We start from the raw sequence: 14,913 nt of genomic DNA, 5'->3' as shown, positions 1-14,913 counted from the left end.
CCTGAAAAGGATCGATCACGAACATGGCCCAGGTGCTTCCTTTCTCTTCTGTAGTGACAAAGTGATCACTAGAGTGCTTGCTCGCTTTTCTACCTTGGGTCCCATGTTCCCCCTCGGCTCCAGTGCCCTACTCAAGGTTGGGGGTGGGGGGAGGTGACAAAAGCGTTCCCCCTCCTCAGAGGCCCTGTGCCAGCGGGCTGGGCGGGAGGTTGCAGGAGAGGGGAAGAGAGGGCCGACTTGCTGCCAGGGCTTTGATGCTGTCCTCGCTCTTTTCAGGGCAGGTCCAGAAGCAAGCAGGAGATGAAAGCTGTGCCGCTGCTGAGGCGTTGACAGCACCTGAGGATGCTGGGAGGCCCGCTGTCAGCCCCCCAGCAAGTCAGAGCCACGGGGGCCAGCACAGGCACTTTCCACCTTCGTTACCCCATTTACCTCATGAGGAAGAAGAAATAAGCAGGCTTGGAAGGGAAATAATTAAACTGAAAAAGGAACAGGCAGCTGCAGAACTGGAAGGGGTCAGAAGAGAGAGTCCCATGGTGGGTCAGAGGAGGGAGACAGGGCCGTCCCCGCCGCGCCTGGCCTCCAAGGGGCAGCTCCCCAAGTGTTGCCCGGACTCCTTTGAGTCCAGCCAGCCAGAGTCCGAAGCTTCCACACTGGAAGATGGCGAAGGGATCCCAGGGCGGGGAGGCCCAAGGAGTGCCGTGAAGACCTGAAAGGGAGAGGGATCTGACATGGTGACACATTGAAGGCACCACGGACAGCAAGGAAAGAGTGACATGTCAGGACAGTGTGCCCAAGTGTTTTATTCTCCTAAAACACCTTCACTTCTGCAAGGGAGAAAACACTCGGATCCTGTTGCAAACTGTGAATATTCTGATGATGCCAGTGCAGTCTGATTTATTAAACACGGGTCCTCAAGCTTCTCAGTGTCATCTCGTTCTGCCGAAGATGTGCTGCTGTGAACACGGCCAGGCACGGGAATCGTGTCTGCCATACGGCTGGGTTTAAGTATCCGTCTTTCTGTCAGCATTTGTTTTATTAGAGATAAGATGTTTTTCTATTATCATTTAATGTTGTTGATCAAAATTATGGGAAGAGCTGGAAACGGATGGGGTTTTTATCAGGTCCTCGTTTGGTAATGGCTAGGAGGCTAAAGAGAAAGGTGTAATTGAGCGTAATGTATCCAGAGGGCCTGCGGCTGCACCTCCATCACAGCAGGGCCCAGCAGGACCTTTCTGCATGGGTGTTCTTGGCATCCTGCCTGCAGCGCTGTCTGTCATGGTGCCGACCTGGCAGGTGGAAAGGGACTTAAGCAGGCTGAGAAGGTTGGCTTGTGGTTTGAAATCCACAGCCCCTGTTGAAGCCTGTCTGCTGACTGCTGGAGCTGTGTTTTCCAGGCTGTAAATATGGAGGATTAATTGATTTGAAGTGATGGGGTGCAGGGAGCAAGTAAAGGGGGAAGGGGATCCCAGTTGTGTTTGCTTTTCTGTTTCTGAGATGAGAAGTAGAACCTGGAAATGCTGTTTCTCTCCATCTGACCTGTGCTGCCTATAGGGTTTTATGGCCATTTGGGGTTTGGGATAGATCTAGCTGCTTAGAACCAGTCACATTCCCAGACTGAAACTTCGGACACTTTCCTCTTTCAACGAAATGTTAAGGCCACCTCCTCTGTGCCACCAGGTACTGGGATTTTAAAGACATGTCACAGAGCTCATAGCCCTATAAGGGAAAGAGAGAGGAAAACAAGATAACTTCATTCCAGCATGGTAAGGGGACTGTGAAACCAAGTACAAGGTCCAAGGGTGGGACAGGAGGATGTGGTCAGTTCTACCTGGTTCTTTCCTTTGGGATAAAAATTCGCCTTTCTAGGTTGCATCTGGTGCTGAGGAAAATCGAAGGGTCATCAAACCATAGACTTTGAGATGAACTCGGTTCATTGCCCCAGGAAAGCCTGATACCAGATCCCAAAGCTCAAAACACTTCTGAGAACCAGAATCACTCCTGCAGGAAAAGGAGAGGCACCCAGGGTGGTAGAGGTTGAAAATCCATCCTAAAAATCTGATATTTATACCAGGCTGGTGATTCTAGATGTGGCAACTGCACGTGGGTGGCCTGCCCATGCTAATACTTCTCTGCCAGGCTGCATCTCCACGCTTCACTCGGCTGGAAGAGCAGGGGGAGCCCCATCTCATACTGTGTTGCCTCGCTGTGTAGGAGAGCAAAAGCACAGACCGGAAGGGCCCAGTCCATTGTCAGATGCACACTGGAAGGGCCTTCAGCTGCTTTGGTCACCCCCACCTAGTGAGATGGGAGCAAGCTAGAGTCAGTTCACTGTTGCTCCTGGTGAGGAGGACACACCATTGGCCCCTGTCCACTGGGCCCCAATGCCTCATTCATTCCTCTGTGTTCCAGCCTATCCCCCAACCCCCCAGGCCCCTCTCTGCCACCTCCAACTTTCCCTCAGAGGAGGGCACTTCTGCAGCTGCAGAGCTTGCACAGGCCAGCAGCCACCGAAATAATTTTCCTGCTGGACTTGGGCCTTAACTGTCTGCAAATGTTCAGCACTACTGTGTAGGATGCCAGATCCACCAAAGGAAAACAAAGCCAAATTTAATGCAATAATAATAAAAAGAAAAATCTTGCCCTCTGGTTTTGACACTCAGTCAGCTGGGTTCACATCTTCAGGGCCCATTCATCACCTCTGGAAGGCAGGCCTTATAATAAACTCTTAACACTCCATCAAGGTCAGGAGAACTGCACTGAGTCCCTGAAAGTCTGGGGTTCAGGGTGTTGGGGGGTCATAGGGAGTGATAACCTATACTCTATGCTTGTAGTCAGTCTGGGAGGGTCTTGTGTTATTAGATGGAATGGGAGCCAATGAATTGATCTGGTCACACGTAACCATGAAAACATCTCATACACGTATATAATGCTATTCCACCTCAGCCATCCGTACCCAACATGGTTCTTCCATTCCACAGACATTAAAGAGTGTTTCAGCAATTATTTATTGTTGTCTTTTGTTTTTCTAAGGGTCATTGTGAAAGCATGAAGCATTCTCTCCCCTACTCCAGATAACCCTACATCTGTCATGCTACTCTCAGCTCCAAGTCACACTTGCAGAAACTTAAACGATAAGGAGATGAATTCTATCACATAATAAGAACTTCAGGAGTAGGGTATTCCAGGGCTGGCTCATTCAAGAAAGACATCAAAGATCTGGATTTCCACCTTCCTGTTCGCCTATCTCTGTGTCAGCTACTCTCATGATAACAGGATGGCTGCAACAGCTCCAGGCATCACCTCTTCTCACAGGTGTCCAAAGGCAGAAGCAAACATATGTATGTGTGAGTTTTAAAAGCCAGAAACTCAGTTCCTGTCACATTTCATTGTTCAGAATTATCGTGTGCCTATGTGACCATGTCACATGCCTATGTCTAAACCAGTTCCTGGCAGGGGGGTATTACCATGGTGGGTTTAGACTTACCAAGATTCACCCTCTGAATTGGAGAGGGGCCCTGTTCCTAGACATGCAGATTCTAAAAGGGTGAATGCAAAACAAAGTCATGTCTTAGGAAATATAGGACAGTTGGGGATAAATTTAAGTAGATTGAGTAGGCCACCAATGGCGTTGTCTCTGAATCTCACATCTTTTTCCTTCTTAAAAAAGCCACAATATGATGTTACTGATGAGTTTGGAGTTGGGGGGAGGAGATGGATGCCGTCTCATCTCCCTTCCTCCCTGGCTTTATGATCTGTCCTGTTTTGTAGGGGGACATTCCCACCTTTGTTTGCCTCTTCACCTGTGTTTGTCCTTCATTGTTGTTCCAGCGCAGTTGCCAGCAGAACGCAGAACAGTCTGGATAAATGAAACAGAGCTGACAGGTCTCTTAATGAAAGCTTGTTTGCACACTCTGCATTTCTTGTGATCGCTTTGTACCTGAGAGCCTTTAGGTGTGGATTTTTACATATGAGTGTTTGTCGTTCTTTTAATTAAATCCTGTGGAAATGGATTGGTTTTTGTAAAGCAGGCATTTCTCATTCCTAACTCCTCTTCCCATGCCTCCTCTGTGCTTCTTCCTCTCCTCTCCCCTTTCCTTCCACAGCTCCACAGCTCTTCCCCGAAGCCTCTCTAGCTAGGATCCTCCTGATGGCATTCAGCTCAGTCTCTGCTGGAACCTGTTCCCAGTTGGCAATCTTAAGCTAAATTAGTTTTTCTCACATTGCTCCTCTTCTGTGCCCTCACACAACCATCACGATGCGAAGTTCTAGAAAAGGGCTCTGCTATCAGTTATTTATGTGTCGGAGTGAATTTTTGGATGTGTAATTGCTACTGCGAGTATTTGCACTCCATTTCACTATATGGCATGAAAAGTTCAGTCTCTTCTCTAATTTCAAAGACCTGCTACTTGCTCATTGAGTTTATCTTCCCTGTCTCTTTAAAATTACAGCATGCCTTTGCCCTGCTGGTTTTCTGCACCTCCAAAAAATGAGGCTCTCTCCCGGCTTCATTGTTTTCTTGTAGCTCTGTGATTGACTCGGCACCCTACTTCTCTTTGAAAAATGTCTCTATTTGAGCACTTTTTCCCTCTGCTTTCATTCTGGAAGCTTCCAGATGGAACATTTCTCCTCCTTACTAATACTGAGGGTGCCTTCAGAGAGCTCCAGTCAGGATGTCAAAAAGCCAAAGCATTGCCCCCAACTCACTACTTCGATATATTTCTTTCTTTCCAGATGTCTTTCTGAAAAGAGAAAAATTTGAAGACCAGAGAGATTCAATTGGAATCTAATTAGAAATGAAAAGCAGAAAAAATAAGGAGGACCCGTCTCTGAATATTATGGTTGCTCGTAGAAACAAAACAAACCAAGTTGATACAGCGTGAAGGCAATTTAAAATGATAGATATAGATGTGCTGCCTTACATTTCATATCACCTTTTTACTAAATGAGATATTTTTTGTTTGTATGCACAGGGCAAGTTTGCATAATACTGAAAGTTTGACTCTCTGGAATATATGTGAGCTCAGGAATATATTTTGGGATCTTAGCCGAGGCCAGTGATAAGCCTATTAGAGATTAAACAATTGGCTCTTTTTTAAAAAACAATCAAAAACTGCTATTTTGTAGTTTTATTTAAAGAAAGAATATCTTCTAATCATTTGCAAACCTGGCTTTATTGGATTCTGTGATCATCATATATCGTAACTATATCTTTTTTTGTTACCTGAAATAAAAATGTGGCAATTTTCCTGATATAGATGATTATTTATTTTTATTATTTGTGTCATTGCCCCTTGCCACCCTCATTGCAGGCCATGAGTACGCTGAGGCTTCTAGCATATTGTAGCAACTTATCAGTTGCAATCTGTCATTTAAATTTTTGATTATATGGAAGTCATGAAAAAGATGAAGAATGTAAAGATTTTATGCATTAAGTCAAAAAAGACAGATCTAAAATCAGTTGGTTTATTTCCTGTGGTCTTTCAAGTTGACCAAAGCACTTACTGATTTGGTCTATTTTCTTACGTTTTTAGTATTTCTGTATATATGCACTAAAAAGCCCCACTCGGAAAAAAAATTTGCTGCAATTCTGAGAAAAAGCTTATCCTAAACATCTAAAGATAGCGTTTCTAATTATTGTCTACATTGTGTTTAAGCTGTGCAAACTTGAGCATTATTCTCACTTTACCAGCTGTGTCTAGGTAGAGTCATTACATCAAACGCTTCTAATTTTACAAAAAGAAATCAAAACAAGTGTGTGTTTAAGTCCCAGTGACAAATGCAAACCCTGTGAGTCAAATAGGCAAACTGATTAGCAAGCTGGCTGGGAAGTCAAAACAGCAAATATAAGGAGATTAACAAAATAGATCTGTAAGATGAGAAGAGTAAAAATAGACTCCAGGGGCCAAGTGGGGTCCAATGGGCAGCTTTGGTGGCACAGATAAGGTTCTGTGTCAAGAACCAGATGTCTCCCTTTATGGCCACAGTCTTCCCTCCATCTTAGGCTTCCTCTCCCTGAGAGCTGGGATCACAGAGTTCATCTCTTCTAGCCTCTCAATGCATGCAGCAGTCCTTTTTAGAAATCTCAGAGGTAGCAATCTTTCTCTTACTTGAATCCTTCTAGTTGCATGACACTCACTACCTTACAAAGTAGCTCAATCCATTAGTAGGTAGTGATTTTTCTGACCTTAGCCATTGTTATTAATTAAACATTTATTAGATCCTTATTAGGTGTGCATGCTATGCTTTGCACCTCTCAGGAAAAACACAATTTAATCTTCAAAACAATCCACAGTGATGATCTTATTTTACCTGGGCTCAGAGAGATTAAGTGACTTGTTCAGGTCACACAGCTTGTAAATGTGGCAGCTGGGCTTCAGTCAGGCTTTTCTACTTGAGCCTGTGAGCCTGAGCTGTCAACCACCCCACTATATGCATTCCCTTGCCCTTACAGGGCACTGCAATTTGCCCTTCTATTCTTTCCTCTGTTCCTCGTCTCTGGACCCCATAGGATAGTTTATCAATCCCATTCTCATTCGTGCACAGAAGAGAAATGAAGCAGCTCTGCAGGGTGTCTCTTCACCCCATCTGGGGGGCCAAGGGCTGTGAAGAGAGAAACTAGGAATGGAAGGTAAGTGATGAGAAGCACCAGCCTCCTTCTGAAAAATAAGTCCAAACCTCCTTGATGGTACTGAATTATATAATCCGGGCAGCAGAGTAGAAGATGGGGGTTTGGGCATTTATTCCTCTCCATTGTGTGTTCCATGTAATTGCTGCCTCATTTTCACAACTTTTAATTGTGGGGATCGGTAAACACATCCGTTTGAGATCAGGATATTTAAATAATCTGTTTGCTCATTCCTCTTCAGGGCTGACCTGTATGGTTCAAGTTAATATTTCAAACCAGTAAGACCCAGTTGGTGGAGCAAAGTCACCAGGCAACAGCCTTTCTCACCAGTTGTCAGTTGGGTTCACGGAAAGATTTTATAATAACAAGTTAGTCCTAGTTAGAGGTAAAAATAACCACTGGTGATAGGTTTCTGGCTGAGGTTCAGTTTGACTCAGTGCCTTAGGACTCTGAGAGAACTGGAAGCTGCCTCCAAGTAACCAGGGCAGAAGAGCCACAGCTGGGAAGTGAATCTACCCTGGGAGGCTAGAAAGTGATCACAAGTACAGTTACTCAGTAAATGAAAGAGTGTACAGAAAACCATTCTGGCCTCTGTACATATTATAATTTTCAAAATGGAAAGCTGAAGCCCCATCAAGTTTTAACAAAGATCAGCATGTCTCCGGACCCCACTGCTTCCTTCTGCCTTTGTGTCAAGAAGTCAGTAAGACTTCTCATCTTGGTCATGAATGTTGACAACTTCGGACACCAAGGCCAACCCCCCTATAACTGCCCAGTCACATGGCTTCCCTGGTGCTAGTGCTGAAATCTGGGAAACGTGCCCAAGGCTGCACTTGCAAGCAGATGTGAGAGGCCTGGGGCCTGGGCGACTTGGTACTGGCCTCATTCCCTCCCAGGCCAGTAGCTCCAGCATCAGAATCACCCCGAAGCTTGTTGCAAGTACATTTTCTCTGCTCCCTTTGGATTCCACAGCTCTGGGATGCAGCCCAGGAAGCTGTGTTTGTTTTGTTTTGTTTTGTTTGCTAACTTCCCAGAGTGATTCTGGTGATCTCCATCTTGGGAAGACGGAAGGATATGACAGGCAGTGACTGAACATTGTTGCCAGCAGGGTTGGGAGGGGAGGATAAGGAGTAGTCCCAAAGGGACTTGGGAAATATCTTTACCACCTCCCTTCCGACCCCCTGTCCGTCCCCTCTCCAAAAAAGGGGAAAGAAAAAAAAAAAGCTGTCTGGGAGAGAAGCCTCAAACAAACAAAAAGTAACCAAGGCCCTGATGCAGTACTGAATTGCTGAGTTTTTAATGAGAACACAAAGCCTGCCCCCCCCTCCCCCAAAGAAGCCCTCTCCATGGGTGGCGGTGGATGGGAAACTCTAAACGCTGCTAAGGACGCGCGGGGCGGCGGTGGGGGCTGGCTGGACGCGGTGCTGGGCGGGGAGAAGGAGACCACAGGCAGCCTCAGGGGTCTCAGAGGGCCTAAGAAAAACATAAAAGGGGGAAGAGGGACGTCCTCAGGGCAGAGAGATCTCAGGGTTCATGGGATGGGGGGTTAGGGTGGAAAGGGACCTCAGGGAGCCTAGGACGCCCACAGGGTGGAGGGGGTAGCTCAGTGCATCTGCAGGCCCTCGGAGTTACTGGGTAGGGGGCTCAGAGGGCCTGCGCGGCCCTCAGGATGGAAAGGGGGGTGTCTCAGCATACATGGGGAAGCCCTGAGCCATGGAGGTGGGACCTCAGGGTGGAGGGTGTCTCTGGGAGCAGAGGGACAAACGCAATGACAGAGGGGGTTCTCGGGGCACACAGAACTTCCTCGGGCCATGGAGGGGGTCTCGGGGCGTGGAGGGCCGCCCGCGGGGTGGGTGCTGCGCTCAGGCGGCCTTGCACTCGCTCTCCCGCCGCCGCTTCTTGAGCTCCGCGTGTTCCTGCGCCAGGCGCGCCCAGGGCTCGGGCCCGCACACGCCCACCACGCAGCAGGCGAGCCGGGGGCCCGCGTTGCCGTTCTCCACGCTGGCCTGGTTGCCGCCTTGGCCCAGGTCGTCCTCGCCGGCGTGCACCACCACGGCGCGGCCCACGATCGAGTGCGGGCCGGTGAGCGAGGCGGCCAGGCCGGCGCGGTACTTCCAGAGGTGGCCGTTGCGCACCGCGAAGTTGCCGAAGTCGCCCGGGTGCTGCGGGTGCAGCAAGCCCCGCGGGTTGTAGTGCGGCCCGGTGGAGTCGCAGCCCTGGCTCAGGTCCCCGAACTGGTGCACGTGGATGGCGCGGTTGGAGTTGTTGGGCTGGCCCGGGAAACCCTGCAGGTCGAAGAAGGCCTCGAGCTTGGCGCGGGGCGCCAGCTGCCGGAAGAGGACCCGGCCGCTCACCCGGGGCTGCGCGGCTCCCAGCGTGGCCGACGGCTGCACGTGGCAGGCGGCGTAGAGCGCCGCGTCCTGGCCGCCCTCCGCCGCGCGCTGCTGCGTCAGCTCCTGCCAGATCTCCGTCACTTTAGCGTGCATGTCGCGGATCTGCTGCACGGTGTCGGTGTCGGTGTCGGTGTCGGTGTCGGGGCCCGGGCCCTGCCAGTCGTCCGAGGCGCTGGCCACCAGGAGCAGGCAGGAACACAGCAGCGCCAGCATGGCCGGGCTCGGGCACCTGCGGGCGCCCCCGCGGGGGTGGGGACAGAGCGAGGCTTCGTCACTAAAAACATCGAGACTCCCGACCCTGTCGTTGTCGGATCTAACCCCCCAGCCCCGAGGGCCTTTGCCGAGCGTACATTCATTCGTTTAGCAAATGTTTCTCCAGGACCTGCTGTGTGCCCGGCACGGTGTTGGGTGCTGTGTTTGTAAAGATGGACGAGGCCCAATGTCAAGAGAGTCACAGGGATCTGAGTCACAAATGATCACGGTCCTCAAAAGCGGTCTCCATGGCGTGGAGTCTCACACCCCTGGAGACCTCCTCCCCCGCCATCTACCCTCCCCTGGTCTCCTGCCTTTCTCTCTCTCCGTTCCCCCTTACAGACACATAGGACTTGCTGTCCCTGACGTCTGTCTTTGCATGTGCTGTGCCCTCTCGCTGAAGTGCCTTCTCCCTGTTCAGTGCCACACTCGGTAGACTTGCAGCTTCTTGAAGACAAAAGCTCAGTATTATTCATCATCGGAATCCCCGGCACCTGGGCCCCCACCTGGCCGTAGGAGACATACGATGTGTGTTGAATGAGTTCAGTGAGGGACAGGTGTGCCACCAAGTCATTCCAACACAATCTTTTGATTAAGATGGGGCCTCGTGCTGGGGAAGGACAGAGATGAGAGTGCCCATCTCCTTGCGAGACTCCAGGAAGGCTTCCTGGAAGATGTGACTTTTGAGCTGGGTCCCACAAGATGAGTAGGAGTTTTCCAGCTGAGCCAGGTAGGAAGATCATTTCAAGGGGTAGTGCTGGAGGAAGTTTTTAAGGAGGAAAGTGCATGATGAGATGGTTTTTAGTTCACTAAGTCTGACAGGAGAAAGGGTGTGGGCTGGACTTTGGGGATCAAGAGGACTGGGGAGGATGAATGGGAATAGACACACACAGAAGCAGAAATAGAGCCCGTCAGAGGGAGGCGAGGCAGGAGGCTGTTGCAGTAACCCAAGCCCGAAGTAATGAAAGCTTTTACAAAAGTGGGCCCAGCAAAGACAGAAGAAGGCGTGGGTCTGGGAAGCATCTTCGGTAGCACTGGCAGGAGGCAAGGAGAAGGAGCAGTTGTGATGACTGAGGTTCCCAGCAGGAGTGACTGGGTGGCTGGATGGTGGTACCAGGCCCCAAGAAGAAGGGAGAGAGGATGAGCTCAGCCTGAGCCTGCTGCAGGTGAGAGGCTACTGGGTGGGTGCCCAGGTGGGAGACAGCTGGGAAGACAGTCGGAAGTTTGGGTCTGGCACTCGGAAGAGGAGAGGAAGCTGGCAAGGATTCCCAGTACGGGAATCAGATTCTGGTTTTTAAATCAGATGCTCAGGCCCCACCCCAAGAGATTCTGATTCAGTGGGCTTGATTCTGCCCCCACCCCTCAAAAAAAAGCTCAATCAAGGATTCTGGGGCCCAGCCAGCGGTTATGGAGTCAGATACAGATTTGAATCCCAATTTCAACATATACTAACTGTGACTTATTGGGGTTACAGGCTCTCTCTTAGCTTCAGGTTCCTTACCTGTAAGGTAAGCCTGGTAACACCACTGAGGAATATGGAGAGGATTAGATGAGGTATTATTAGCAAGGCTATTTTCACATTTTTAAGTCTGCCCATAGGGATTAATGGTGCCTTCAAAGAACTGGTCTGAAGGTCAACTGCACTTTCAAGGGCCTTCTCCAAACCCAAAGTAGGTGCCATTTAAAAAGTGAACTCCATCCCTCTTCCCACCTCCAGGCACGCTGCTGGGCCATGGGGCCCTCCCAGTGTCCCGAGGCAAAGAGCCAGGGACCAGCCCTTCTCCCATAACCAGGCAAGGAGCATGCCAAAAACACCACTTCCATGTGGGTGGCCCACCACAGCCACCACAATAGCTATCGCTTCCGCAAAAGCCCACCCGGGGACCCGGGGCATGGAGAAGGGGAATGGACCTCTCTCCCACAACCGGGCACACTGAGCCAGCGCCTTGGGGCCTACCCAGGGACCCGGGGTATGGAGTTGGGGACTGGAACTCTCTTCCACAACCAGGCACAACATGCCAGCAACTTGGAGCCCACCCAGGGAACCATGGCAAGGAGAAGGGGAATGGTCCTCTCTCCCACAACCAGGCACACCGTGCCAGTGCTTCAGGGCCTGCCCAGGGACCTGGGGCATGGTGATGGAGACCGGACCTCCCTCCCACAACCAGGCACAACATGCCAGCACCTTGGAGCCCACCCACAGTCCCGGGGCATGGAGAAGGGGACTGGACCACCCTCCAACAACCAGGCACACCACGCCAGCACCTTGGGGCCTGCCCGGGGACCCGAGGCAAGGAGAAGGGGGGAACGGACCTCTCACCCACAACCAGGCACATTGCGCCTGTACCTTGGGGCCCACCCAGGGATCAGAGGCATGGAGAAGAGGACCAAACACACCCCACAACCAGGCATACTACCAGTGCCAAGGAGCATGCCAAAAACAGCACGTCCATGTGGGTGGCCCACACAGCCACCACAATAACCATGGCTGCTGCAAAAGCGGCTAGATGCCACAGCCACCACGCAGATGGTCTGCCAACCACTGGAGTGCATTCACATGAGTAGAGTCACAAGCAGAGACAAAGAAAAGAAGAGGATGTCTCTCTCCACAAAACCCATTTAAGAGTGATAGAAGAAGCATCTGCTCTATGATAATATTGGGGGACCTGATCACATCTCTCAGCATTGGACAGATCATCTAGGCAACAGATCAACAGAGTAACCATTATTCTTTCAGAAGGAGAGAAAAAATCTAGGGTAATCAGAGGCGGGGGGGAGGGAGAGAGGGGCATGGACAAGGGGCATAAAGAATAATTACGATTTGTAATGATATATATGCTAGTAATACTGATTTAATCAACATATCTCAATGTTCAACCCCAAAAATACATATAATCGATTTTGATTCAGTAAATTATTTAAAAAATAATAATAAAATAATAAATAAAAAGAACCATGTTGTAATACACAAAAAAAATGAAAAGAAATGATCTGTGTGAATGTGCATATGTAGTTCAGAGATGAATAGTCAGCAACTGCTATTATGCTATTTAAGTACAATATTTTTTCTGTTAAAATGTACTAAAAAAAATTTTTTAATAAATAAATTTTTTTAATAAATAAATTTTTAACAAACTCCAGGATTGAGTATGTATTCTTTACATAACTATTATAGAAAGGCGATTTGTATGGTGATTAAAAGGATGGATTCTGGAAACTCACCTTGTGAATCTAAAGCCTGACTGCCAGTTACCCTGTAAGGCTTAGCTGTTACTGCTATTGCAATAGCAGAGTATATGCTGGACTGCAAACTGTAGACTGGCTTACTTCCTCTCCGCCTCAGTTTTCTTATCTGCATGAAGGGGTAATAGTACTTACCTTAGAGGCTGGCCATGAGACTTAAAAGAGACAATTAGAATTGCTAACATGTATTGAACACGCGTACCAGTCACTGTTAGAAGCACTTTTGATGTGTTAATTCACTTAATCCTCCTAAAAACCCTGTGCAGTAGGTGCTGTCATCATCCCCATTCTAAAGTGCAGGAAAACGAAAGGCACAGAGGGGAGTGTCTTGCCCAGGGGTTATACATTCAATAAGTAGCTGAGGGCAAGTTTGGGGAGTGTGCCCAGGGGTTAGGCACCGCACTGCACAGCTCTCAGCTAGGGCACTGAGCACAGAGCCCGGTACATGGGAAGTTCAGCGTAACTGGCAGCTCTTGGCTGTCAGAGAGAATCTGCTAATAGAGATTCCAGGACCATCAGCTGAGAGATGCTACTGAAGCCATGGGAGGAGGGGGTGCCCAGGGAGGGCTCCAAGAAGTAGCCAGAAAGGTGGGAGGAAGAAACAGAGAAAGTGGCCTCGAGGGACTCACCTCTGACCGGGCCTGGTGTGGTACTACTGCCAAAGCCCCCGGGAGTGGATAGGGAAGTGGGGGGACATCCCTGACAGCCCCTGGCTCCCCTCACCCCCTGCTCCTGAGGCAGCCCTGCCACTCAGGAGTGCTCTGCTGCTTGGAAAGTTCTTTCTTAAAAGCCTGGAGCAAAGCAAGATTGTTTTGGGTGTGTCCGTGAGATTTTTTTTCCCCCAAGAATGCTTGGGTAATAAACATTTTAAAGATATGTTTTTCTCTTAAAACAGAAAGAAAATTCTTCCTTAAACCAGGTAAAATCTTACTCCTTCTTCAGCCTTTGACTCCTCCACCCTTGAGGCCACCTGCAGGAGCTCGTCCTTCTTGTACAGCCTCTCACCCAGTTTGAGCTGTGAGGGGCCAAGTGTTTTTCTGGGGCCTGCTTTGTGCGGGGATCTGTAAGGGAGGATGAGGTTTTCAGAGAAAGGGAACCCTCCTCCTGAACGAAAGGAAGCCACCATGCCTGTGTTTCCTTCATGGGTCTGTGTCTGTGAAGAATGTGACCCTCCTGAGGCTTGGGTGTGTGTTAATCCCCCCTCCCCCCCACTTCTTGAAGGAGCCCTTTCCGTAGCCTGAGCTGGCCAGGCCCTCCCTTACCTTTCCTAAGCAGGTGGCTTTTTCCAGTACCTGCTTTTCCTTCATATCTGCTGACACCCAAGCCATGCCACATCCAGCAAGGCAGCCTTCGTCACTCGAAATTCCTGTTTCCTAACACTGAAGTCCTCTTGGACTGACCTTTGCAGGCCCAAGGGAGGGATGGTTTCTCTCTCCCTCGTGGCCTTCCTGCCCCCATCCCCTCCCACCACTCACCCTGTTCAAGCAGCCAGGCCCTGCCATTAATTGAGCTCCACTCTCAAGAAGGTGATCAGATACTTTTCCAAGAAGACGCCTGTTGCCCCACCCTGGCTTTAAGTTCATAATAAGCTCATTCTGCAAAGAACAAAGTGAACCTCAACTTGGCACCCACCTTTCCAGCTCTCCCAGGAAAGCTTTCCCTCCTGCAAAATGGGGAGCAGCAGCCGGCGGGCTGCAGGAACGCAGGCTGACTCTGCGAGCCTGGGCCGCCGTGGAGCACAGGGGAGCCGGCCCAGGGGAGTGGTCAGCACGGCAGCAGAAGGTCATTGGGCTGGTTGGGAGAGGAAAAGCCGGCCAGACCTTCCCTAGCGGAAAGTGGCTGCCCCTCCTCCTCTGACCCCACCTCCCCCACTGCTTCCCATCCTAGGGTTTCCTTGCCAAGTATTCCTTTTTGTGACTTCATCGGCTTGTGCAGACGCAGCCACTGACCTTCAGCACGCAGCAGGGGAATAAGGATAAGAAAGAAAATAGCCTGTTTGCAGAGGTGTACAATGGCCCCTTTATTGAGAGGTCTTTTGCTTTCCCCTGATTCCCTGGCCTATTGACTTATTTTTGCTGGATGTGACTATGTAAGGTGGCAAATATGTGTGATGTTTTCTCCAGAACTGTGCAGCCACATCTTTGAGAGGCGAGCAGTGGGTGTGCTAGGGATTACACACTTAGGCTGCAGAGTCCCACCTTTGTCACTTCCTTACTGTGTGCTCCTGGACCTCCCTTTCCACATCTGTAAAATGGGGATGTGCTGTGGTCCACACCGCATGATCTCTGTGAAGATCAAATGAGATAATCACATGTAAAGTGCAGACCCAGCATAGCCACACATAAGTCATCATCATTGTCATCATTGTTACTGCTGTCATTAAAGTAATGGAGTCTTTTA

The 14,913-nt window shown here is 49.7% G+C and overlaps 2 protein-coding genes across 2 annotated transcripts in view; one reads left to right on the top strand and one right to left on the bottom strand.

The window, feature by feature from the left end:
* Positions 1 to 4,010, top strand: part of CCDC149 (coiled-coil domain containing 149) — a 93,161-nt gene extending 89,151 nt beyond the window's left edge. The window contains exon 12 of the mRNA XM_063108179.1: positions 277 to 4,010. Within this exon, the coding sequence (XP_062964249.1) occupies positions 277 to 710 (434 nt within the window). The 3' untranslated portion in view covers positions 711 to 4,010. The remainder of the gene's footprint in view (positions 1 to 276) is intronic.
* A 3,888-nt stretch (positions 4,011 to 7,898) lies between these two features.
* On the bottom strand, positions 7,899 to 14,256 carry SOD3 (superoxide dismutase 3). The gene is made up of 2 exons (XM_063108508.1): positions 14,146 to 14,256; positions 7,899 to 9,247 (listed from the first exon to the last, which is right to left on the bottom strand). Exon 2 carries the CDS (start codon positions 9,229 to 9,231, stop codon positions 8,488 to 8,490), a length of 744 nt encoding a protein of 247 aa, XP_062964578.1. The 5' UTR covers positions 9,232 to 9,247; positions 14,146 to 14,256; the 3' UTR covers positions 7,899 to 8,487.
* Positions 14,257 to 14,913: the final 657 nt, after the last annotated feature.

This window comes from Cynocephalus volans, chromosome 9 (assembly GCF_027409185.1).
Source record: "Cynocephalus volans isolate mCynVol1 chromosome 9, mCynVol1.pri, whole genome shotgun sequence".
In the NCBI taxonomy this organism is placed as follows: Eukaryota; Metazoa; Chordata; class Mammalia; order Dermoptera; family Cynocephalidae; genus Cynocephalus; species Cynocephalus volans.
This window is presented reverse-complemented; position numbering and strand designations above follow the sequence as displayed.

Coding starts and splice junctions, on each gene's coding strand:
- SOD3 (XM_063108508.1), bottom strand. CDS start 9,231: ATGCTGGCGCTGCTGTGTTCCTGCCTGCTCCTGGTGGCCAGCGCCTCG.